This window comes from Calliphora vicina, chromosome 5 (assembly GCF_958450345.1).
Source record: "Calliphora vicina chromosome 5, idCalVici1.1, whole genome shotgun sequence".
Lineage (NCBI taxonomy): Eukaryota > Metazoa > Arthropoda > Insecta > Diptera > Calliphoridae > Calliphora > Calliphora vicina.
The window spans coordinates 51,735,820-51,762,509 of record NC_088784.1 but is presented as its reverse complement, the minus strand read 5'-3'; the positions used below and the strand labels follow the sequence as shown (position 1 = coordinate 51,762,509).

General features: G+C 29.5%; 1 protein-coding gene across 1 annotated transcript in view; it reads left to right on the top strand.

Moving 5' to 3' along the window:
• Positions 1-25,302, top strand: part of Cap-G (Chromosome associated protein G) — a 35,583-nt gene extending 10,281 nt beyond the window's left edge. The window contains exons 8-11 of the mRNA XM_065510615.1: positions 18,244-19,146; positions 19,216-19,362; positions 19,877-20,021; positions 24,426-25,302. Coding sequence (XP_065366687.1) covers positions 18,244-19,146; positions 19,216-19,362; positions 19,877-20,021; positions 24,426-25,093 — 1,863 coding nt within the window. The 3' untranslated portion in view covers positions 25,094-25,302. The remainder of the gene's footprint in view (positions 1-18,243; positions 19,147-19,215; positions 19,363-19,876; positions 20,022-24,425) is intronic.
• The last annotated feature ends 1,388 nt before the right edge of the window (positions 25,303-26,690 follow it).

Genomic DNA, 26,690 nt, shown 5'->3' with positions numbered 1-26,690 from the left:
ATGTTTTTCAATATTGTGCAAAGCGATTTCATAGCTCCTTGCTTTGTGCCTTCAATAAATCAAAAAATCTAAAAAATCCCAATTTTGAGATTTTTGGAAAGTTTTTTGGGAATTGTGGGATTGTCATTAACAATTCACAAATATCTTTTTCACTTTTGTATTTGGGTCGAACGTTTCTATATAAGTGTAAAATTTCATTAAAAACGATTCATAAACAATCTTTTATTGCATTTTAAAATTTAATGGGTTTGAGTAGTGTTAAGAATAATTTTTTTTCTTTAATTATATTTGGTAATAATTTATTCGGCTGGGGGGCCTCTTAATTATGTATGCATATGTAAATAGAATTTATTTTTAATTTGTAATTACATTTATTATATATAATTATACAGTTAATGACATGAATATAGATCTAACGATACATGTATTATTGGCCAAGAAGGTTTTGTATGTATTGATGTAAATAATTAAAATAAAAAAATAAAAAATTTAAAAAAAAATCAGCTATAATTTTTTATTCGCATATTTTTGAAAAAAGTCTTCTATAATTTTTTTAATTCTTAAAAATTTTGTACATTTTTGAAAAAAACATTGCTAAAGCAATGTTTTTTGTATATCTCGTCTAGTAGATTCCATATATATAAAAATCTTTCAAATCGGATGGCAAACAAAAATTTGGCATAATTTTTAATTTTTGATATACCCGAGGTGCTCCACTTTGGGGCATTGTGGCACGGTGTTATAAGCCCAAATTATCGCCATGGGAAATTTTATTAAAATCGGGCTATTCGTTTAGAAGTTACAGATTTATTTCCACTTTTTTTTCAGATCCTCCACTGTGCATTGTACCTGTACGCAATACTGTACCTGTACAAAACTTTAGTGTTTCTGTTATAAGTTGGTATTAGGGTATTCAATTAATCGAGTTTCTGGTTAATAATCGGTTAATTTTAAATTATTCGATTAACCGAATAATTTCCGAAAAAGGACAAAAACATAAAAAATAAACAAAACATAACAATTCACCCAAAAAATAAATAATTTTCTTTAGTTTTAATAAAACGCGACTTGGAAAAATCTCTCGCTGATTGTAGATGTTGGAGAAATCGAAAGTAAGTCATGATAAAGAATATCCAATATCTGTTATTTTTTTTGGGTTTTTTTAAGCATATAAATGTGACTTTTAATATTACAATACATGAAAATAAACTAAAATCCTCCATTACACCTTTATGGATTTTTTTAGATTTTGAATATTTTTAATAATTTCGATAAGTTCTGATAAAAGACTCGTTTCAGTCATGTATGTCTCCAGTTTCGTCTATTATCATGTTCTTATCCGACAAATACATGTAAATTAAATATGTCAGTTGTTATATGTTCGAATAAATATGTAATTTTACTTTGACATTTACATTTGCATTTGAATTAAAACGGAAAAATAAATGCAATAAAATATGTTAAAGTGCAAAAATAATAAATTTCGGTTAATCGACACGAATTAATCGGTTTATTTGTTATTTGAAAATCGGAAATTTTGAATTATTCGAACAGTTAACAGATTAACGGTTAATCGATTGAATACCCTAGTTGGTATTGTTAGTATTTGTAGCAGAGTACGGAAATAAACAAATCGAAACGTTTGCTATCGTTTTGTTTTGTTCTTTTGCAGTCCCATTTTGTTTTGTATTGTTTTTGCTCATGAGCGCAAACTGTACATTAATATAAACGTACGCAGCTAGAAAAGAAAAGAGTAAGAACAATATTGAAACATTCTGATAAAAAACGTTTAACAAATGTTTGGTAATTGATTTACTCATTATAATAGAGAACACAGTACAAAAAAAAAAAAAAAAAAAACGAATAAAAAATACGTTTCTCTAACTGTTTTGTACTCAAATGTTTTTGTTTTGTTTTTGCTCATGTACAATACAATATAAAAATTTTGATTTGTTTTACAATATAAAAATTTTGATTTGTTTTGTACATTTTGCAAACGTTTGCTTTTGTTTGTTTTCATACTCTGATTTGTAGCAGTTTGGGTGTGAGAGTATAAAGAGAGAGAATGAGTGTAATATATTTGTTTTCCTATACTTCGCACAAGCAAATACTATTGGGTGTATAACTTGAAAAATACGACCTTTTCCCATCTTTGTGTCAACATATGGATTCTTCAACTTTTGAGACCAATGTCGGGCCAATGTCTGGACTATAAGGCGGGTGAGGCAAAACTTCCCAAACCGTTATTTCTAAATAGTTTTAATGGGTATTGCAACATGTGGTCGAGTTAAGTCATGATGGAATATTACGGTTTCATTTCTGGACGAATATTCTGGCGTTTTTCGGCCAATGAACGAATCAGTTGCTTTCGGTACAGGTTCCCTTTGATTATATGGCCAGATTTCAGCTGCATGAATATATCTAATTTCCCTGCTTTTGGATTAATCCTGCTGCTTGAAATTGCTGTTTGAGTAGCTCCGAATGATTTTGCAAGCTCTTGTTGATTTTTACAACAATATTCATGGAGTAATGTCTCCAATTCAATCTTTGACTTCCGTGTCAAAATCACCACTCCTGAACCACACAAACCATCTTTCATACTTTGAAACCGATGGAACACATTTACCATAAGCTTTGATGAGCAGTCGGTGTGCTTCAGCGTTACTTTTTTCAAATTAAAGAAGTAAAGTAATACTTCCCCTATATGACGCTTTGTTGGTTGGTACAAAATTCGATATTCAAACCAAAAAAACTTTGTTGTTTGCACTATAATATTCAATAACTAAGAGCTAGTTTCTTACTTGTCAGTTAAACCAAAGAATATATAAATATGCTATAAAACGCAAAATATGATAAAATATGCAGTAAAGAGCAAAATATGAAAAAATATGCACTAACAAATCGATGCCAAAATTCTTAAAATTGTCTGAAACGGATATATAACTAACTCGTATGTTTATACGACGCACAGAAAAAAATATGATATTGCATATTTTTGGATGCCCTGCTGATAACCATAGCTGTAAATTGTGAATATTTCTATTCGAAATATTTCCAAAAACTTATTATTTTTGAATTTTAGTTATATTTGAAAAAATAAATTTATATTGATATCATTCTATATTTTTCAAAATAGGATACTAATTAACATACATATATCTATTTAGAATATAAAGCATTAAATATTATTCGATTTCAATAGAATACGATATTAAATAAATTATACTTAAAAGCAGGGTTCAGAAGAATTCATGAATGAACACTTAAAATTATGCATTCATAATAAATTGTCATGAATGAAATTTGCAAATGTTTTGTTTTACGTTTCCATTTGAAAATGAGTAGCTAAGAATTTTTTGACTTTTCAGCATACATAAATAAATACACTAGTTTTTTATTTAGAGTACATATACGTATGTGAATAGTGAGTAAAAAATGTCCAATGTTCAAAATTAAGAGGCTTTCTCATCGCGCTCATTTGGTTTGTTTTATTTGTTACTATACAAAAGAAACAAAAAAATTGTTAACAATGCGTTTACTGTTGTGTATTATACATACATACCTACATACATTTGAGATGTCCATTCACATTAATTTTGTTTCAACTAAAGTATAATGGCCCATAATCATAGTCAAAAATAAAGTACATTTTAAGAGAATTAAACTCGATTTTACTTAAGAGTGGACTTTAGGTCTATCATAGTCAAGTTAAAGTATACTTCTGACGCTGAAGTCGACTCTAAATATAAAACTAGCTGAAGTTGTTTTTAACTCGTTTAACAACAGCATAGCTGTTCTTCGCCGAGTAAAAAAGTTCGTCACAAAGTAAAAAATGTTTAAGTTACAAGATATTGGTAGAGATTTTGCAATTATTGAACAGTTGTCAATAAAAAAAATATCGTAATTATGATATTAATCTTATCTTTTCCATTTTTCCACAACAAACAACTTTCTTTATTTAGATGTCCCGGTTACTTTTATTGTTTACGTTTTTTGGATTTTTTTTAATTTTGTATGTCAGCTGTTCAGCGTTGCCACTTGTCTGTTTTTTGTTGTATATTGTATGAAAACATTTTCTACATTTGCGGTGGCACCCAGTTAAAGTCGGTTCAATTTAAAACATACTTTAATTTTGACTATGGTTGCAAATTAATAAAAAGCTGGTTTTTATTTTAAAGTTGTTTTTAAAAAGAACCGACTTTAGTGTTTGACTATGATTATAGACCAATATTTTTAGTTGTCAGGCACAACTTGTGCATGTGTTTATGTTATAACGGTTTACTTTAATGATCTTCTATTTTGTGTTATATTTATTAAATTGTGTAGGTGCCTAAATAATATTTAGTAAATATAAAAAAAACTTCAAAATGAATTGAGTAGGTTTCATACCAATTTTTATTAAAACATTTACAGAAGTAAAAAGATTTGCTATTATGTTATTTTCAATATCAAAATTTAAGAGTTCATAATTAAGTTTTTTTATTAGTATATTAGAAAGTCACTTTTTGGATAGTTTTGATCTTAATTTTGTCAATATTGTATTTAACCATTTCATGTACTGCAAGCAAGTGGTCCTTAAATAAAAAATATGGAACATTGAAATAAAAACAAGAGAGCTATATTCGGCTGTGCCGAATATTATATACCCTTCACCAAATTATACTTAAAAATATTTTTTCTTTAAATATTTTTATTTAAACAAAATTATTTTTAAATTTTTTTTCCAATATTGTTTTTTAAAAAAGTTCTTTCCAATTTTTTTTTTTAAATTTTTTTTTTAGTTTTTAAAAAAAATGTTTTTGAAAAAACAATTTATGACAAAAAAAAAATTTTTTTGGTGAAAAAAAAATTCGGGTAAAAAAATATTTTTCCCGATTTTGACCCATTGTAGGTCCAACTTACTATAGCCTTATATACATCGTTGCAATGGACATTGAAATATCTATCATTAGATATCCATATTGTCTATAATAATGACCTAGTAATCTGCACTGACCTCAATAAATCATACCACAACAATGCAAAACAAAATTAAACGCATTCTTATTTTCTTCATGTATGCGGTTTAAAATAAAAACATTTTTTGCTTCTGATTTTTTAATGTTAGTGCAAAGTAAAACCTAACATTCAAAAATCCAAAAACCAAAGTAAAAAATTTTTCTCTTATTTTCTCGATTTTGCAAGAAAAAAACATTACAAATCCTATATTACATGATTGAATAAAGCAAAATATTTCGTGTCTCTTCATACACGAATAGAACATAACACAACAAAAATCAAAATTTTTTTTTCATGAACATGAGTGAAAAGTGAATGAATATTTGGTACTCTGCTTAAAAGTTTTGAATAAACATTTATAAAATTATACTAATAGTATTTGTATTATAGTAACAATAAGTTGTATTTTATTTATTATGTAATGAATAGATTTTAAAAAATTCTAATCTATATGAAAACATGTAATTATTTTCAAATTTTATTTTTATAGTTAAAATTAAATATTAACCCCCAGTAACACGAAGTCTGGTTATGTTTTAACTAATAGTTATACTGACAGTTTTCATACAAAAATAATTTTAACTGACAATATAACTATTAGTTAAGGCATAACCAGACTTCGTGTTAATGGGGGTAAATATTATTTTACTTATTCGAAAATTTGTTGATAGATTTTATTCAAAGCAATTTTCTTTGAATAACTTTATTTCTCCAAAAAAAGAAAGATATTTAAATATTCAACAAAAAATGTTTGAATACTTTTATTCAGGACACACTTAGAAAGGTGACTGCGATGAAACAGCTGATTATTTTTTTATTCAGTTTAAATTGTCAATTCACTTGTGGTTGTTGTAGCGAAAAATACAACAAACCCAAAAGCAAAAACAACAACAGGCAACTTTGACAGTTCACCTACTTTTTAACAAAAACAAAGTACCTGTTGTTTTTGTATTGTTGTAGTGATGCAGTCACCTTTCTAAGTGTGCCCTGCTTTTATTCATAGAAATTTTCTTTGAATAATTTTATTTGTGAAAATAAAGTCAAATATTTAACAACAAATTTTTGATCAATTAGAAAAATATTTTTGTGTGTGAAAATGAGATCGGACGAAGATTTTTCTTCCGATGATTATGAAAAAGATCCTTCGTTTGCTATGGAAAAACAAACACAATGCTCAAAAATAATTCAACCATATTTTGAATGCCTATTTTCACTTGCGGGGTTATTAAAGAGCCCTATGAGGAATGACATGTCAGAGGATCATTTTTAACAACTAGTTACTTTAAAAACAGTTTTTAAAAATAATTCATGTATTTTGTTCTTCACAATTTAAACCATAAATCTCTTTTCATATTCTAGTGGTAATCAATGATTTAGTAGTAGTTTCTAAAAATAGAATAATAGATATCAGAGAATTTGGGTTCCGAATTTCCCGGAATTTTTCCATTCCCAAACTAAGAAAAAAACAAGTTAAATCTGAAAAAAATTCTAATTCGTTTCGAAAATAACTTTTTCAACTCAGAATGCCATCAGAAGACAATTTACATCAGTATTATTATGAAATAAAAATATTCCGTAATATTTATTAGAATTACACATCTGCTCAAAATAATAGATACACCAAAATTTATTTTTTAAAAACGAAAAAAAATAATGGTATATTGTAAAATTATAAAAAAAATTCAGTCGATTTTTATTTATAGTTAAAAGGAGAGTAAAAAACAAAAACAAAATATTTCATAATTAATAATAAATATTATAAAGTAAATTAAATTTCTTAAATTTCGAAAAATTTGGTGCTCATAATAATAGATACATTTTTAAAAATTCTTATTAAACAAAAGCTAATAAATTTTATCTTAAAAAAATTAGTTTATTATTAAAGTAAAGCTAGTATCCAGTATATCCACCTTTGTTTTGTAAAACTTTCTCCACTCTTCTGGGCATACTGGATATCAAGTTCTGACACTTCTCCAATGGAATCTCGTACCATATTTTTTGCGTTTTCTCCCATAAATCGTCTTTATTTTTGAAAACTTCTTTCGAAAGCCTTATCTTTAATTCACTCCACAAGTTTTCTATTGGGTTTAAATCAGGGGATTGGCTGGGCCAGCTTAAAACAGGTACGTTATTCTCCAAGAACCAGTTTTTAACTAATCTTGAACTATGTTTTGGGTCGTTGTCCTGCTGGAATGTCCATATTAATGGCATATTTTCCGATGCATATGGAAGCATTACGTTTTCCAATATGTCTCTATACCCACTAGCATTCATGGTATCTTCTATTCGGAATATCGGACCAACACCATTCCATGAAAAGCAACCCCAAACCATTATGTTTCCCCCGCCATGTTTTACCGTCTTTTTTGTAAATTTAACGTGGAATTCTTTTCCTTTTGGTCGGCGTACATTTCTTTGGCAGTCGTTTCCAAACAAATTTATTTTTGTTTCGTCGCTCCATAAAATATTTCTCCATTTTTTTTCGCCTTCACACCCGGACCATTGTCAGTGCTCTTTAGCAAATTCTAATCTTGTCTTGATATTTTTTTGGCGCATTAGTGGCACTTTTCTGGCAATTCTTCCCGGCAATTTAGCTTGTAAAAGACGACGACGAACTGTTTGTGGACTGATTTCGTTACATAGCTCCGCAGAAATAGCTTTCGATGATATGAAAGGGTCTTTTTTAACCATAAGGACGATCCGCCTATCTGTTTCTGGACTGGTTTTCTTTGGTCTACCGCGAGTTTCTCTTTTTTTTTTTTTAGATAAAGCATTTTGGACAAAATGTAAAGATCTTCCTATGCTCTTTGCTATTTCCCGTAATGATTTTCCTTGATTTCTCATCGTTTGAACAATTTTTTTCTCATCTTCGGTACAATGATGATTTCGTCCCATTTTCTTCAAAAGAGTCCTATTTTTTATAAAATTGTTGCTAAAATTTAAATTATACTTACTGTTTCACGTAAATAGGAACAAAAAATTGCACAAAAAAAAAATTGTATATAAACAAATTACAAATTACTGATGTGTATCTATTTTTATGAGCAAATAATTTTTTGTAATTCAAATAAATTCGTTTTTAAAAATCAACATGAAAGCAAATAGTTGCCAGATTTTTGACTGACATGACATTGCCAGATAGAAATTTTAATAATATGATGTATTCTTAACGCTTGCGAGGAAATTTTCAATGTTACCGCCATTTAAATTTTTTCCAATTAGGTGTATCTATTATTTTGAGCAGATGTGTATTTCTATTCATTAATTTTTGGAAAAATAAATTTATTTGTTTCAAATTTGTGAGAAATAAAAATATTTCTAAAGTTTTATTAGAATTATTTCTATTCAATAATTTTTTGTTTGAATAATTTTAGTTTTTTGTATTTTGTTTGAAAAAATATTCTAAATAAATTACTTGATTTTGTTTGTATCTAAATGAAAGAAATTTAAATTTTATTCAACTTTATTTTATTTGAATATATAAAATTTTAATATTTTCTAAAAAAATATCAATATAATTTCATTAAACTAATATAAAATGATTTTATTTATAATTTATTTGGTTTTAAAAGTTATAAATATGCATAAATTTAACTGTAAATATTATTAATAAATTAGACAAATACTTTATTTAACTAATAAATAATTTGGAAAATAAATATTTATAATTGGAAACAAAAACTAAAATAATATAAAAAATATTTATATTTTGCATTTTATCCACAAGTTACAGCTATGCTGATAACCATTATGAAAGATTTTTATATTTTTTGGTCTTCAGTAACCATTATGAATGATTTTTATTTTTTTGGTTATAAAATTTTTTTATTTTTTTGGTCTTCGATAGTCTAATATAAACTACACCACGATAGTGATATAGCGTATAGTGCCCCAAGGACGAAGTCTATTGAATTTGGTTAGAATCGGTCTATTATTTCTCCTAGCCCCCCTACGATTGTCCTATCTGAAAATAGATAATCTCTCATAAATATCTTAGTAATAGATATCCAAATCAAATTCAGCACAAATAAGTCTTATATAAGTCGAACTCTCACTACTTAATTTTGAGACGATTGGTCCATAATAAGTCGTAGCTCCCATACAAGGCCCACTTCCGAAAACCATTTTAACGAGTATAGATTTCTTAAAAAGTTGGTATTCAAATAAAATTTAGCACAAATAAGTTTCATATATACAGAAGACATGTCACTTAATTTTATGGCGATTGGTCCATAATTAGTCATAGCTCCCACATATTGCTCATTTTAAAAGAAAACTGTTTATAATCACAAATATTCTTGATTCTTATGAAATTCTGAATCGATTTATCTTTCTCTGTCTATTTTAAAATACAAGAAAACCGGGTCCATGCGATCAAAAAACTTTGTTGGTACTCATAATGTGTACGGAAGACCAAAAAATAAAAATCTTTAATAATAGTTATCAAAGACCTAAAAAAATAAAAATATTTTATAATGGTTATTAAGACCAAAAAAATAAAATCTTTTATAATGGTTATTAAAGACCTAAAAAAATAAAAATCTTTCATAATGGTTACTGAAGACCAAAAAATATAAAAATCCAAGATAAGACCAAATAAAATAAATATCGTTTATAATGGTTATCAAAGACCAAAATAATATTGGTTATTTTTAACTGTTATTCAGAGACCATTTTTCAAAAATTCTTGATAAACAATTATTTCAGGATTTTTTCCAATATTTGTTATAACAGTTATGTCCCTGGAAACCATACTGTTGTGGAGGAAAAATATTATGCAAATCAATGAAACTGTTTAATTTTTCTTTTAAAACTTTTTCAAGAATTTTATTGGTGGAAGGCAGTAAGCTAATGGGCCTATATGATTGTGGAGAATCTGGTGGTTTACTAGGTTTTAGAATGAGGTTTTATATATTTTCCAGTATTTGGGAAAGTAGATCAATTTCAGGCAGCTATTAAACACGTTTGTGAAGTATTTTATGACTTTATTTGAAAGATTTTTTAAACATTTGTTATTTATTTTGTCAACTCGAGGCGATTTCTTGTTTTTTTTAGTGTTTTGATAATTTGTTTAATTTTATGGCAATTTACAAAATAGTTGTCTGGTGGATTTACATTACAACTTCGAATTTGGTTTGCTACATTATCAACCTCATCCATTGTGTTTGCATCACTTATGCGAGATGAAATGTTGTGGTTTGACATAAAATATTTGACTAACGCATCTGCTTTCTCTTGCTGTGTAAAACTGACTTCATTATTTTCTTTCAAAATAGGGATATTATTTATTTTTCGTTTTAAAACTTTAGAAACCTTCCAAAAAGGTAGCATACTATTATTCCATGTCAGATTTCTGAACTTAATCTGAATTTTGTGAGCTTTTAGTAATTATTTAATATACAATCTAATATTATTATTTAATTAGTCCAGCCAGTGCCGGACGAAAAAATTTTGTGTTTATGGTTGTGTTGGTTAAATTGGCATTCTTCCTTCTAGATTAGGTCTGCTGTGTCCCTCCTTCTTAATCTTCTTAATGTGGCACGGTTATCTAATATGTTGCGAGCCAGCGGGTTTGGGTGAACTTCAAGTTTTTTTTTAAATATTTTTGTACATTTTTCGAGATTTCAGTTTTTACAATGGGCACGTTTAGATCTCTGTGTATATTCGCGTTTTTTATATACCAGGGGGCAACTGTGATCATTCTTAGAAACTTGTTTTGGCGTCTTTGGATCTTTTCTACATTTGACGCTGAGGCCGTGCCCCATAACTGTATGCCATAACACCATATCGGTTTTATGAACATGTTATAAAGTAGAAGTTTACAATCTAAACTAAGCGTGGAGTTTCTGCCAATAAGCCAATTAATTTGAATTGATTTTAATTTCATTTGAGTCAACTTTGCATCTATATGACTTTTCCATGTAAGGCGACGATCGAGATGTATTCCGAGGTATTTCACTTCCGATTGTTGAATTATTGTTTGGTTATTGATATGAATAGGGGGCATGATTCTCTACGCAATGTAAATGTTATGTGTGTACATTTTTGCTCGTTGACTTTAATTTTCCATTGTTTTAACCATTTTTCTAATTCAAATATGTGGTTTTGTAAGTAACGAGACGCTTGTTGAGGGTTTTCATGGATGCTTAGAATAGCAGTATCATCAGCAAATGTTGATGTATGAGTGCGATTGTTAGTTGGCATATCAGACGAATATATCAAATATAAAAAAGGTCCCAGGATACTGCCTTGAGGGACTCCAGCTTCAATGGGTTGTGCAGTACTTAAAAAGTTTCCCTCTTTAACCTTAAATGTTCGACCAGTTAAATAGCTTTCCAACAGCTTATGTGTGTTTGCCGGTAAATTTTGACTCAATTTGTATATTAATCCAGCATGCCATACCTTATCAAACGCTTGAGAGATGTCGATAAAGAGTGCGGAACAGTATTTCTTTTCTTCAAACGCTTTTCTCACCATATTTACAAGTCTATGGGTTTGTTCGATAGTACTGTGTTTTCTTCTAAATCCAAATTGATGATTCGGAATACAATTGTTTTCAGTTAACATCGGGTACAACTTGTTCATAAGTATCTTCTCAAATAGCTTTGATATATTAGACAATAGGCTGATGGGTCTATATGATTCTACTTTTGTGTGATTTTTTCCCGGCTTGGGTATCATGGTAACCAGTGAAATCTTCCATTCTGGAGGATAATATTCAAGTCGTAATATAGCATTAAAAATAAAAATAATTATTTTTATTGCTATCCGGGGTAGCTCCATAAGCATCTTGTTGCTGATCTTGTCCATACCAGGCGCTTTCTTGGGATTTAAATCAGCAATAGCATTTTCGATCTCTCGAATCTCAAAACGTAGAGGTACGGCTGCTCCAAAATAGGGTGCAACAGGTGGCAACTCAATTGCTTCGTTTGATGTGTTCGGTGTAAATACTTTTTTTAAATGATTAACAAACAGATTCCATTTTTCAGTATCATCTCTTGCCCAACCGCCACTTGAATTTCGCAAGGGGGACTTACATATAACGGGTCTTTTAAGACTTTTTGTTGCTCGCCATAATGAGTAATCCGATTGCGGGGTTGCGTCCAGGCTTTCTAAATATTTATTCAATGATTCCATTTCTCGAAATTCCAAGAGCTTTTTAAGTCTTTTTATACAATCTTTAAGCTTCGATTTTAGTTGGGGGGATCTGTGCAATTGCCACTCTCTTCGAAATCTTTTTTCATTTAAGAGCCGTTCGACATCTGCAGAATTAATTCTATTATATCTGAATTGTCGGGGGGTTTGGGTAGCATGTTGAGCAGCCAGTTTGAGATTTTTATCGAAATTGATAAGAGAGTGATCGATGTTTTCTGGTGTTCTTAGCGGTATGTTTTCCGAGCAATGTGTACTGAGGTATTTTTTATATTTGAGCCAATTTATTCTTGTGCCTGCCATCGCTAAATTACCAGTCGGGGATACAATTTCTAGGGTGCTGATAGTTCCAGCGAGGATTCAATTTGAATCATTTCTCTAGGGATATTTTTCATCACGCTAAAATCAATAACATCCGGTATTTTTCGTGGGTCAGTAGGCCAGTAAGTAGGTTGACCGCTCGAAAGCACATGCAAACCCATTTTAGAAATTGAGTCGAACAAAACACGACCTTTAGGGGTAATCAGTCGTGATCCCCAGAATGTGTGCTTAGCATTATAATCGCCAGCAGCCAGGAAACGGGGCCCTAGTGATTTAAAAAATCTATTATATTGACTTTCTGTAATTGAGAATCTTGGGGGTGAGTATATCGATGAAATCACTAAGTTTCGATGAAAATCTTCAAGACAGATTGTAGTAGCTTGTAGATAATCTTCACAAAAATCACACATTAAGTAGTGTTTTATTCGAGCTTTTATTAAAGTTGCCAAGCCTCCGCATGCTCTACCTCTGGGATCTTTGGTGTCATATATTACATATCCATTTATTCGAAAGGAACTTCTGGACGTCAAATGAGTTTCAGAAACCAGCATTATATCAATTTGTTGGTTTCTTAAAAAATATTCGAGTTCGTTTTTGTGTTGGCGTATGCCGTTTGCATTCCAAAAACATATTCTTAGAGCTAGTTTCTGGGATAGAGATAATCTACATTCTTCGCTTAAACCTAAATTAAACTAAAAATTGTGTTTCTCACTTATTGTTTATATGCTATATAATCTAGGTTTAACTGAGCATCATTGGTGAGTTAAACCTAAGTATAAAATGCCAAAGCACAAACAGATGGAAAATAAAATAAACAATTCAGCACAGCAGCTCTTTGTTTTTATTTGCTTTATTAACATCAATATAATTTTTAATATACATTTTATATACTTTTATGTCGCTTTTTCTTTTAGAATGTTAAAATTTACAAAAAAAGTTATGTAACGCTGTTGCTTTTTCTTATAAAATGTATAGTATTGCCATATTTATATGAAAAAATTTGAAGAATAAACATGTGATTTGACTGAAAAGTATGGCAATGCTAACAAAATTTATCCACTAGTGAGAAACACAATCAGTGGTTAAATTCCGGCAAAATATGTTTCAGGATTAATATAACAGCGTGTTAAGCTGAGTTTAACTGACAAGTAAGAAACTAGCTCTTAGACAGTTCATGGTCTGTTAAGCACAGCCTGCAATAACATTGATTGCATCTTAAGCATTTCTTGCATCGACAAATGATTTCGATATTGTAATTATAACAAAATGTACTAAATTTCATGCTCGATATCGAATGCCGTAATCTCAAATCAGAAAATTACGATCGAATTTAATCGATATCGAATGCGGTAATTCAGCCCCTGATTTCTTTGTTTAACCGCGTCATTTGGCGATGATCATTAATATCCACGTACCGTTTCCAATTTCGTCGATATACTTGGGTGTACTTTCATCAATTCCCTTCTTAACAACATCGTTAAAAATTTCGACCATTTCATCAATTTGGTTTGTATTTGTTATTTCTGTCATGCCAATAGTACTAGATAGGCTTCTATTTATTGATGTTTGAAACCGATGCCAATTTGTTTTCTTATGTACGTATTGTATGTATGTTGTTTACAAAATCTACTCTGTGATTTATAACACTAGAGATTGGAAGATGATCAGAACTGAGCTCATTTATTACTTTTACAGCTGCCAAGTTATGTGCTACATTTGTTAAGAAAAAATTCAACGTAGATGCTTGCCTAGATGGATCAGAAGGAATATAGGTGCTTTCATGAGGTAAAACTATATGAGTATGATTCAGTAGTACAGTGGAGTCGGGATAGAGTGATCTAATTAATGCAAGGCCTGTTCACTTTATCCAATAAATTCACTTTATCGAGACTGAAAAAATAATAAAAAATCATAAAATTTTATGTCAAAAATGTACATTTTATTATATTTTTATAAAGGAACAAATAAATCATTAATGGTTGCTTGTTTTGTACATGTACTTTTGGCTTTTTGTACTGCTAAATCACGAAATTTGTAAAACTAAGATATTTTCATAATCTTTAGTATTGTTCTCAGCCCAGTCAATGGCTTTTTCAAAAATTTGAACAGCTTGAGTTGCTGCTTTGTACCCTTGAAGCCAGCCTGCGCTTGCATTGAAATCTCCTGATCGTGTAACTGCTCGTGTATTTTTTTTTGTCTTAAGCTAACAGGCAAATTTTTACATCGCTGCTTTAAAAGTCAGTTATGGAGTATTTTTTCGACGCTGGGATATTCCGCTTTTATTGTGGCATAGAATTCCACTTTGTATTTTTTTAATGCCCCATATTGTGGACTTCGCTACACCAAATTTATTTGTTAGACCTGTAACTCCCACTCCATTGTCCATATCTTTAATTATTTCTAGCTCAACTTTTATAGAAAGATTTTTTGGGTTTATAAAGCAATAAAAATAGTAGGTTAAAAAAAAGTCAAAAATCTCAGAAAAACCAAAACAGAAATAACGGTGTTGTATAAAAAATGTGTGTAAAAAAATAATGAAACTTAGTTTATGTGGTATAAAAATACTAATGAGAGTCAAAACTGCATATAGACAAAAAATTCATTTTGATTTAATGAATTGGGAAAGTTAGCACTGTAGTTTGTGTTATTGTTATTGTTATGGTTTTGAGTATTTTGTCTTACGCGATTTGGTTGAGACCTTTGTCTAATTTTTTTTATAAGATTCCCTATTAGGGCAATCGGGTGACATAGCTTCATGGGATCCATTACAGTTTGCACACTTCTCGAAATATGCATTACAATCGGCGGTTTTATGATTACCAGCGCAATGGGCACAAAATGTTTTGACCATACATCAGCTGGAACCGTGTCCAAACATTTGGCAGTTATAGCATTGGGTTACTTTAGCTTTATTGGGTTTTTGGTATTTCCATCTAACTTTAATGTAATTTATGGAGGAGTAATTTTGAACTCCTTTAAAGTTATTGATTTCCTTTTGAAATATATTATAAAAATGATTTAATCATCATTATCTCTGGTTTTAGTGACAATTTTAACGTCAGTACACTTTAGACCCAGACTAGTGAGACGATTTTTAATGATAGATGGATCGGTTTTATCTAAACCAAGTAAAATCGCTTTATACGGTTTTTCATTTTTAGAGGCATATGTAAAATGTTCTAACTTGAAATTGTTTGTTAATGCCACACGAACTTTATCAAAATCATTCTCAAAAAAGTTTGAGGCCAATAGATATTCTACGTATAGAATATTCTTTTACTTCCATTATTCTACACATTTCATGTAATTGTTCAGTTTTACATTTTAATATTGTTATTGGTGGTTCCTTAACAGCTGTTTCAACGATAACTTCATCCTCAATATCGCCGTCAACGATTGCTTGTAGAGGTGTATAATAGTTATGGTTGTCAGTTCCGTTTGTTATTTGTTTTTATTCCTGTTCTGCCTAAAAGAGGCAACAACATCATCAACTCTTTTACGTTTAATTTTGTTGTTTTTTTTTTAAATTTTATATTTGAATTTTAAAGCAATCTCATATCGTGCTTCGCCCTTCCTTTTCAATGATTTTGTATATATTAGACATTGTTTTTCTTTTATTTCACTGTTATTTATTTTTAAACACAAATTTAATCAGTATTATGAGCTGTTTTTCTATAGCGAACGAGTGCTTTGAGTGGACGTTTTACATGTATTTTGTTTTTGTTACAATAACAAAACACATGTTAAATTTCCACTCAAAGTACTCGTTCGCTATAGAAAAACAGCACATTAATGTGCATGTGTTTTGTTATTGTAACAAAAACAAAATTCATGTAAAACGTCCACTCAAAACGCTCATTCGCTATAGAAAAACAGCACATTATAAATATATTTACATCAACTCAACTTTCAAATCAAAAAACTCAAACAAAAAAATTACTCAAAAAAGTTGCACATGTTGATACGAAAGTGGTTTTCACATAGTTTTTATTACTAATAGGATTCTCACCAGTTACAGTTTTTGACGACAGAGTAAGGTCTTTGACAGGAGAGTTTCCGCTCTATGTATATTCTCTATGGTTACAACAGTTATTTGAGAGCAATATAGAAGTTTATGACATAATCCAATGTGAATTTATACAAGGTGTTGGCAGTTCTACAAAAACAACAACAACATGGTCTTAACAAATGTCAAAAAATAATCGGAAAATAAAAAAGTCAAGATTTCTAATAGTAATTTTTAATTTTTATTTTAATAGTAAACGAGTAGATAGACCATTTCGAATAAAAGCCTTCGATATAGTCTTTTCTTTTTTACAGTATATATAAAACGTAAAGCACAACTTTTATAACACAGTACAACATTTTTCAGTTCATTGCTTTGGGACTCAATTCTGACAATTGCACGTGAAAGTAGCCCCAAAAATAAGAACTTCTGCATCATTAGTTTTGTCAAGTTGGCTGCCGTAATAATTTAATGGCCATACGAATTTTTTTTCCTCAAGGTGGATTTTTATCACTTTTTCTATATTTTAGCACGGCTATATCTCGTATACCGTACGGAATATCACTTTTGTGACTGAAGCAATGTTCAGTTATTGAGCAAAAAATGTGAAAAATTGGTACAAATTTTAAAAAATGGGCATTTTTGCGATTTTTAAGGCACTGGATGCACCTTTTTCGGATAGGTATGTTCCGTACTTTTTTTCTACTATTCAATATCTACAACTTTGCTTCAGCCACAAAAGAGATATTCCGTACGGTATAAGAGATATAACCATGCTAAAATATAGAAAAAGTGATAAAAATCCACCTTGAGGGAAAAAAATTCGTATGGCCATTAAATTATTACGGCAGCCAACTTGACAAAACTAATGATGCAGAAGTTCTTATTTTTGGGGCTACTTTCACGTGCAATTGTCAGAATTGAGTCCCAAAATCATGTGTTGTACTGTGTAATATATTGCAGTATTTTACAAATTTATTAATTAAGGCTTAACAATTTGATTTATTTAACATTGAATTTGAATAGGAAGAATGGGAAAAGGGAAAAATACTCCTGGTGAATTTTTATTCATAATTGGGCTTCGATACCCTTGTCGTAGTAAAATAATAGAAAAATATGAAAGGATTTTATAAAAAAAATAAATGAATATAATTAATACCGGAATTTCTTGTTTGTGTTTATTTGCATACCATGCCTTTGAATGTATACAAAATATAAATAATATGAAAGCAATTTATAAAAAGTTAGAATACTCTACCTATAACAGTTGTCGAAAAGAACTATTTACTTAACATGATCTGATACCATCCATTTGCAATAAGTCAAGGTACCAAAATAACTCATGCAAAGTATTGAGAATTGTATTATTAGAGTTCTCCAGATATTCGATAATAAATATTTACTTTGTATGGAAGGGGGCAAGTCCCTTGAAGCATTATTTAAACTATTATAATTCTCCAGATATAAATTATAACTATTTTTTTTATATGAAAGAAGTCATATAAAGAAGTCTGTAATACAGTTCACCAAATATTCGATATCTAATTATTTTGTATGTGAAGTTCCATGTCCACTATTAATAATTTTTGGCGATTTTGATGTTTTTTTTTTTATTTTACGCGTACATTTGATTGTATGACTTTATTTTGTTTAAAAACACCACATATTGGCAATATTATTTTGTATATCTTAAGTTTTGTTTACACCCTGCGTACTATTTTATTTGATATTTTAAAAATCCTAATGATGCTTTTAATGCTTTGCAGAACAAATTTGATCCCAGAACTGTGAAATGTATCATTGACTTCAAAGACATGCTCGATGGAGTTTTTAATCCACCTGCAAAAGGAATAAATGAAGAAGTGGAATCAGATGATGAAGATGATGAACCCGAAATAAATCCGTCTGAGAAGAATATGGAAACTGAAGCAACCGATACATTGTCCGAAGTCAATACTGAAACATCAGCGACTGCTCTCGTATCAGATTGTATAGAAAATACAGTAATATCAGAAGAAACGACAAATTCGCAAAATGAAAGCAATAACCATAGTACACTAGTAGATAGCCAAATTACAGTTGTTTCGCCCTCAGCATCAAGCATGCCTACAACATTTGGGAGTGAGAATATTACAAACCATCGGTTTTTAAGGAAATCTCTCAACCTTTCTCGAAACAATTCAATTGATAGCAATGGCACTCCTGGTAATGATAACATAGTTAGACCTAATAAAATAAGAATTGAAGCCCGAATTGACTCTGACAAGAAGTTAAAAGAACCTAAAAAAAATTCTGGACCAGACAATTCCTCAGTCAGGCGAAGTCTACGATATAGCAAGCGAAATAAAAATCAAAATAATAATGAAAAGGACGATACAGAACTATCCCAACCTAAACCTCGAGAACCGGAAATAATTGAAAAGATTTTACATAGCCCTACAAAATCTAAAATATCTTCAAAATCTCAAAATGAATTACGCCTCTCATCTGCAAACCAAACACCGGAAAAACAGGCTGAAAATACTTTAACACCGGGGAAAGATGCGCTACCCGAAAGTAACACGGTAGCTAAAGGAAAAAGCTTCACAGAAACTTCATTTTTACGACATGAAATTCGTACTGATAAAGAAAGTACCCATGATAAGTCCGATGTTACATCTGAGGAAGAGGTAATTACAAAAACAAAAATATATAATAATAAATAATTGTTGCTAAACCCAAGTATTTTTTTTAATTAGCTGGATATATCTGAAGTAATACCGGAATCTCCGACAGCTAAATCTCCGAAGGCTATTTCGGGAACATCATCCCGTTTGCGGGTAAATTCAACAATGCGCCCTATGCGCAGTCGTACATTTCGCAATGTTTCCCAACCCATTGGCAAAGTGAGTACGACACCATCTACCTCCTCTACCAGACGAACAAGACTCCAACTTTAACATGTGTTCACGTATAATATTCAAGATCCAGTTCTCAAACATCATTAGATTGCATGCATATCATTATTATACATACATATAAGATCATAATTAACACTATTTAACGACATCCTTATCATTCAATTGTTTTATCTCAATCAATCAATATTGTTTGTAAAACTTGTGGCAATATTTTTCTTATTAATACCTAAAAAAATACGAATTTGAAAATAATTAAAAACTGTGTATCATTTTATCAACGATATCAATATGATAATTACAACCACCATATACAGTGCACATTAAAAGTGGACATTAATAGTTAAAACAAATTTAGCAATTTTAAAATGCATTTTCAGTATTTTTGGATCAAAATGAATATTAACTGAAGGGCGGAGGAGGGGACAGTGAACACGAAATACAAAAAAATCATATTGTTTTTAAAAATAGCACTCTAATTTCTGTACTTTATCTTATTTAGAAAATGGATACATCATCCTCACTTATTACGGTAGCATCCACACCATTACGAAATGGACGCAAGCGTGTTTTGCGAACGTCGCCTAAATTATATGCTTCTACAGCCATGTCCTCGCCTGTTAGAAAGCAGCCGTGTATTGAAATAGGTAATTAAGAGAATATATTCCTATAAAAAAATTTTATTAAAAAACAAACACTACAAAACACCAACTGTTAGATTATACTCACACTTACATACATAATTACATATATATTTGATTTTGTTACATTTTGTACATTTTATTTATACTATCAATCTATCTATCTTTATTCATACTACTTTATAAGGGATTGTAATTTATTGTATTTTATCCAAATTAATTCGATCTCTTGTATTTTTTTTTTTGTAAAAATTCAAATCTACGTATAATTTGTATAATTTTGTTATTACTATTGAAGAGAAAAATAATACGCAAAATAAAAGTAATGCTAAAACATACATTCATACATAGAACGCTTTCATATGTATATATGCATGTGTATAACTACACCTAATAGTTTAGTTTGGAAGGGGTGTGTTCATTGCGATTCCCTTGAAGAAGAATCCAAATCTGCATAGGAAAAATTCACTTAATAAGTTATACAAAATAATATTTAATACTAGCATTACACCCGCTACTTCGTTAGCGGAATTGTAAGTATAAAACAAAATAAAGCAAAAAACTGCAATTGACAAATTTTATGTTCTCTTTCCTAAAGCACGACTTTGACAATATTAAAGTAGCATGATTAAAATGCTTTCGTTGGTTCCTTTTTTATGTTTCAAGCTTCATTAAATTAATTTCACTTTTGTCAATTCTTACTTTATTCAGATTCATATGTGTAAACACTTTTGTTTCTAACTTTATTAATTTAATATTAATTTGTTTAGAATAAACAAAATATGACGCTAATTTCTCCTTTATATTATACATATGTCGTAAGATCATTAATTTAGAAAATTCAAGAAACATAAGAAATAAAGTTTCACATAGTCCTCCTTCTGCATTCTCACATATTAAGGAAATTTTTTATCTAATTTCATATTTGAAAGTCCTTTAAAACAGAAAAAACGAAAAACACTATTAAAAAATTAAAAGGTACTATTTTGTGCTTTCTTTATTATTCAGGACCATTGATGTTTAACTTCATGTATTAATATTATAGAAAATTAAAAAGTTCCATTAGAAGGACGAAAAGGAACCAGTTACGTGTTCTCACTTCATTCTAAATCATTTGAGCTTAAAATTATATTTTTCTATTTTCTTACAGAAATTGAGATTTTCACACAATCAGCACTATATAAGTACGTGTATAATAACACAATAATTTTAATTTTTAAGTTTTTAGTTTTATAAAAAATATACCTTCTGCATAATGGATGACTAAACGTACGTACGAATAATTTTTCGCACCTTCCAGGTCAATATTTTTATGTTGCTTATGCTCGAGGATGACGAAACGTACGTACGAATAATTTTTCGCAGGTTCCAGGTCAATATTTTTATGTTGCTTATTTTTTCAAAAAGTTCTTGGTATGGCAAGCAATATGCAGTTTGGCAAGAAGCCAAACATTTGTTACAAAGGGCTCTATAAACACCGAAATTTACATCAAGGAATGTTTGCAAAAAAGTATGCTTCATTCATAAGACTTCTTAATGTGTCCACTTATTTTTGACCGGATTTGACATCCTGTCACTATGGTAAGAAAGGTCTTGAGTGGTAAAAGAACAATAATCTATTTGTATCAAGAGAGGCAAATCCTCCAAACTGCCTGAAGCTAAGGCCAATGGAGAGATATTGGTCTATTGTTAAAAGAGAATTGAAGAGCACAAAAAAGGTGTCCAAAACTGTGGTAGATTTTAAACGGAGATGGACAACCTGTTCGAACAAAGTGACAGAAAGCACTATAAATGGAAGAGTTTCCGAAAAAGGTTAAAAATTTCATCACTAGTGATTAGAACTATAAAAATATTTTTTTTTTTGTAAATTGTAGTAATAATTTCCATAAAAAAGCAAAACTGTAAGTTTAGTGGTTTAATTTTTATTAACATACTTTTATATATATAGTAGAGTGACAGCCGATTTTTTTTTTATATTTCAAAGAGTGCCGGGTGGAATATTGTGACACTAGGCCTATATGTTAAGTGCTGAAAATTTGAGCCAAATCGGGCAACGATTTCTGGACGCGCATCGAGGTCAAAGTTCAGATATATGCAAAATTATACTATTTATATGGAATAAATAGGTGAAACTCGTTAACTTTCTGCATTGTTTTATATAAATATGTAGATTTATTTATATTAATGAATATTACATTAAATTTTTTTTTTGGAAATTAACCCTGTATCTCCTTTGGGTCAAAATTACCCAAAAACTGTATTATCGCCAAAATTAGAGCAAAATGCAAATTTTTCAGTTTTTGAAAAAATTTTGCTACTAAATAAATACTTTTGCATTTGAATGCAAAATAATCGAAATATGTACGTAATTATCGTTGTAATGAGATATAAATGACTAAATTTGGTTAAAAAATGTTAAAGTTATTACCATTAACGTGTTTCAGGCCACTTGAACAAAAAATTTAGGAAAAAAATTAAAATAAAAGCTAATTTTTATTTAAAATATATCCGTATTTACTTGTGTATGAGTTTTTGTCTTCGTAGGATACCGTTAACCTATTCACAGGTATGGCCAAAAAAATTATTTTTTTTAACGGCATTTTAAAATTTTTAAAAATTTTCTTTTTGATCATCACATTGGCATTTATTGAGATCAAAATAGGGAATAAAAATTATGTCAATACCTCTTACAGTTTTCCGTACCTGCGATTTAAATTTTGCGATTTTCAAGAAAAACAAATTTTTTGCCCATATTTAGGCGAATGTGCCCAATTTCCTTACTGTTATAAATTTTAAATAAAACTTATTCATAATATTATAATCCTGGTAATTTGAATTATGGTCTGAAAGTTTCACTAAAATCGGAAAACGATAACCTTAGAATCGTGAAGGTCAAAGGTCAAATTTTTCAATATGTGGAATTTCTAATGAAAAGATAGTGAAATGTTACGATTTTCATTAAAATCGGCTCAAGTAAATACGGATATATTTTAAATGAAAATTAGCTTTTATTTTCATTTTTCTCGAAATATATTAATTTTTTTTCCTAAATTTTTTGTTCAAGTGGCCTGAAACACGTTAATGGTCTGGCGAATTTGTAATAACTTTAACATTTTTTAACCAAATTTTGTCATTATATCTCATTACAACGATAATTACGTACATATTTCGATTCTTTTGCATTCAATTGCAAAATTATTTATTTAGTAGCAAAATTTTTAAAATATTTGAAAAATTTGCATTTTTCCGAATTTTGGCGATAATACAGTTTTTGGGTCATTTTGACCAAAAGGAGATGCAGGGTTAACTTCCAAAATGTAAATATATTAATGTAATATTCATTAATATAAATAAATCTATACATTTCTAGAAAACAATGCAGACATTTAACGAGTTTCACCTATTTATTCCATATAAATAGTAAAGTTTTGCATATATCTGAACTTTGACCTCGATGCGCGTCCAGAAATCGTTGCCCGATTTGGCTTAAATTTTCAGCACTTAACATTTAGGACTAGTGTTACAATATTCCACCCGGCACTCTTCAAAATTTTAACAAAAAATTTTTTCCATACAACTGATTGTCACTCTAATATATAGATATGCATGTTAAGAATTTTTCGAACTCAGTCCTTATGTTTCTAGATTCATTGTTAAAAAAAATTACGATTAGAAGTAGGATAAAGGACCATTAGTTGCCCCTTTGTGGCTTCTTATTTATTTGTTTAATTAAGAATCAAAAATATCATTCGAATAGGAAAAAGTAGCATAAAATTTCCGATTTTGATTCTCACTCAATCAGAACCACATATGCTTCATTTCATGTTTCTAGGGCCATTATTATAAAAAATTCAATAAGAAGCGTTAGAAGGAAGAAAAATCCACCTTTTGCGGATTCTAACTCATTCAAGATAATTTTTGTCTAATTTCATGATTCTTCATTACTATAAATGTATTAAAAAAGTACCATTAGAATAAATAAAAAATACCATAAACCAACTTGTGGATTCCCATTCTCTGATTTCAAGTTTCTGTTTTCATTGGTACAAAAAATAAAGAAAAAGTACAATGAAATATCCCCTTGAATATTTTGTAAACCATTTTGAAATCAAATTTCAAATTGTTAAAAGCAACTTACTTGTAAGTGTAAAAATGGTTCTCAAAATTAACATATTTATTTATGCAATGTTTATCAAAAATATGTCTTATGTAAATATATACTCCAAAACACAGTCATATGTTCTGCGAAAGAAAGAGGTAAACATTAAACGAGTATAATTCATTGAATTAGAGTAAGTAACAATTTTGTAAATTAGAGCCTGTCCATTTGTGTCTTGAGTGTGGTGTTTTGAAACGTTGTTTTTATTACTTGTTTTTTGTTTTCTCTTTAATTATGTAAATTTTTTTTAGATACGACCGATACATCAAGCGTTACATCTACTCCATGCAGCACCCGAAAACGTAGATTTAAAAAAATTCCATCAATATCAATCGACTTACAAGCGACATCGCCAGTATTAAAGCAGTGCAGTCTGGAGGAGGAAAATGCTACTCCAATCACAACAACTACAAGTCATTGTGTTACAAGCCCTACAGCAAATAAAGAAAATGTTGTAGATAAAAGAAAATCAATATCTAATAATAGTAAATCAGACACCAGTATTATCCAAAATGACCCCAAGAAGACACCATCGAAAGAACAACCGAAACTAAATAAAAGTGTGTCCACAAGGAATTCAGCGAAAAAGGAACTTAGATCTAAAATGATTATGACAAGAAAAAGGCTTTCTCAAGAAAATCTATCTATTCAATCAACATATGCAAAACCAAACACAAAATCAGAAATTGGAAAGAGTCGCATTCCTGTTAGATCGAAAACGAAGACGGACAAACCAGTGGAAAGCACAATTGAAAAGAAATCATTTTCCAAAAATCCGCGATTAGTCTCTGCTAAAATACCTGTGGGTCGTTCATTGCGTTTAAGGATGACTCCCCTAGCACCATCCTCTACTTCAACAATTTCTACACCCATCACATCAGTGGCTATAGGGAAATCTACACGTCGACGTAATGTATAAGAAATCATAAGAAATTAGTTTGAATCTGTTATAAATTATGTAGTGAATTACTTATCATTATTATTATTACTATTGTTTACGTAAGTATATCTATTTTGCAACTTGTGTTAGTTTTACATACATAATTATATCTTATACTTTACATTGTTTATTGTTTACATACAAAATTTAATAAAACATTTACAATTGCTTATCTATATATGTAAAAATTAACGTTTATATTTGTACTAGGGTATTTATTCGAGTAATGATCGTTCGATTAATCGAATAATTTCTTACGAATAATTATTTTTATTCGTACTATTTAAAAATTACAATTTTCGAATAGCGAATAATTCGAACAATTTTATGTAGAATAATCGTATAAAACGAATAAATATATAATTAAATTGATTAGTTTGGAAGGGGTGTACATTATGTGCACATTCATTCGGATCCATGAGGTCCATTGTGATTCCCATCAATAGATATACATATCGGCACCTAAAATGCAAAATAATTCGAAATTGATTTTATTATTGATTACGATTCACTACATCATATTACTTTTACTATCAAAAATAACCAAGTTATAACCAAAATTGAAACTAAAGTATCATCAAGTACATGATTTTCTTAAACAAAATAACGTATATGCTTTGAGTAATTAATTAGTAAATTGTTTTTACATTATTTTAGATTGTATCCTAATTTTGTTTAAATAATTTTTTTGCAGTATTTATGAAAATTTAATGAAGTACCTTTTTTAGTTTAAAAAAGTGTTGTTAGTAATTAAAATAAAAAAAACAAAAAATTTAAAAATGTATATATAAACTGCTTTTATTTAAAATAAAAAAAGTTTTTATTTTTTCATAAAAATTTATATTTACGATGTTTTTTTGTTTCAGAAAACAACAATTCCAAAAAAAAAACTTAAGCCAAGTATCTTAAAGTGTATTTTGATAAAACTAGTTTTTTTGTATAAATTATAATTCTGGTGTCATTTATTTTAATATCTCAAGTAGTTTTCATTTTATATCGTTTTTTGCTTTTCCTGTCAACTTATGAAAAGTGATGTTACGTTATTTTGCATTTTGATTTGGAATCGTTGTAGAACGTCCTTTAAATAGCCACCCTATTATTTTAATGAAACGTAGTATGTTACTCAGTTTACAGCCAGCAACATTACTGAGTTCTTCCAGAAATCTGTTTCCTAGGCATTTAAATATGTGACCCTGTAGCCTAGAGCAGTTGCGCATGATATGTCTACTGTCTCTAGCTCCTCTACATCCCCACACACTCTACATAAATCCTGTGTGCCATTATCCCATTTACCTTTGAAGGCTCCAATTAGGCAATGACCGGTTATCACTCCTACTAGAATCTTGAGATTATACCAATCCAGCTCTATCAGTGTTCTGGTTGCGCTTGCATTAAGTTTTGGCCAGCTGTTCATCTGCTACCTCATTTCCCTGTATATCACAGTGCCCTGGGGGGTTATTATGTAACTCCTTCCGAAAAGAAATTCGTTCGAATTTGTATGCTTTATACATTGTATTTCGAAAGTGTTTCGTTTCGAATCGAATTACATAATAACCCCCCTGGTACCCAATACAAT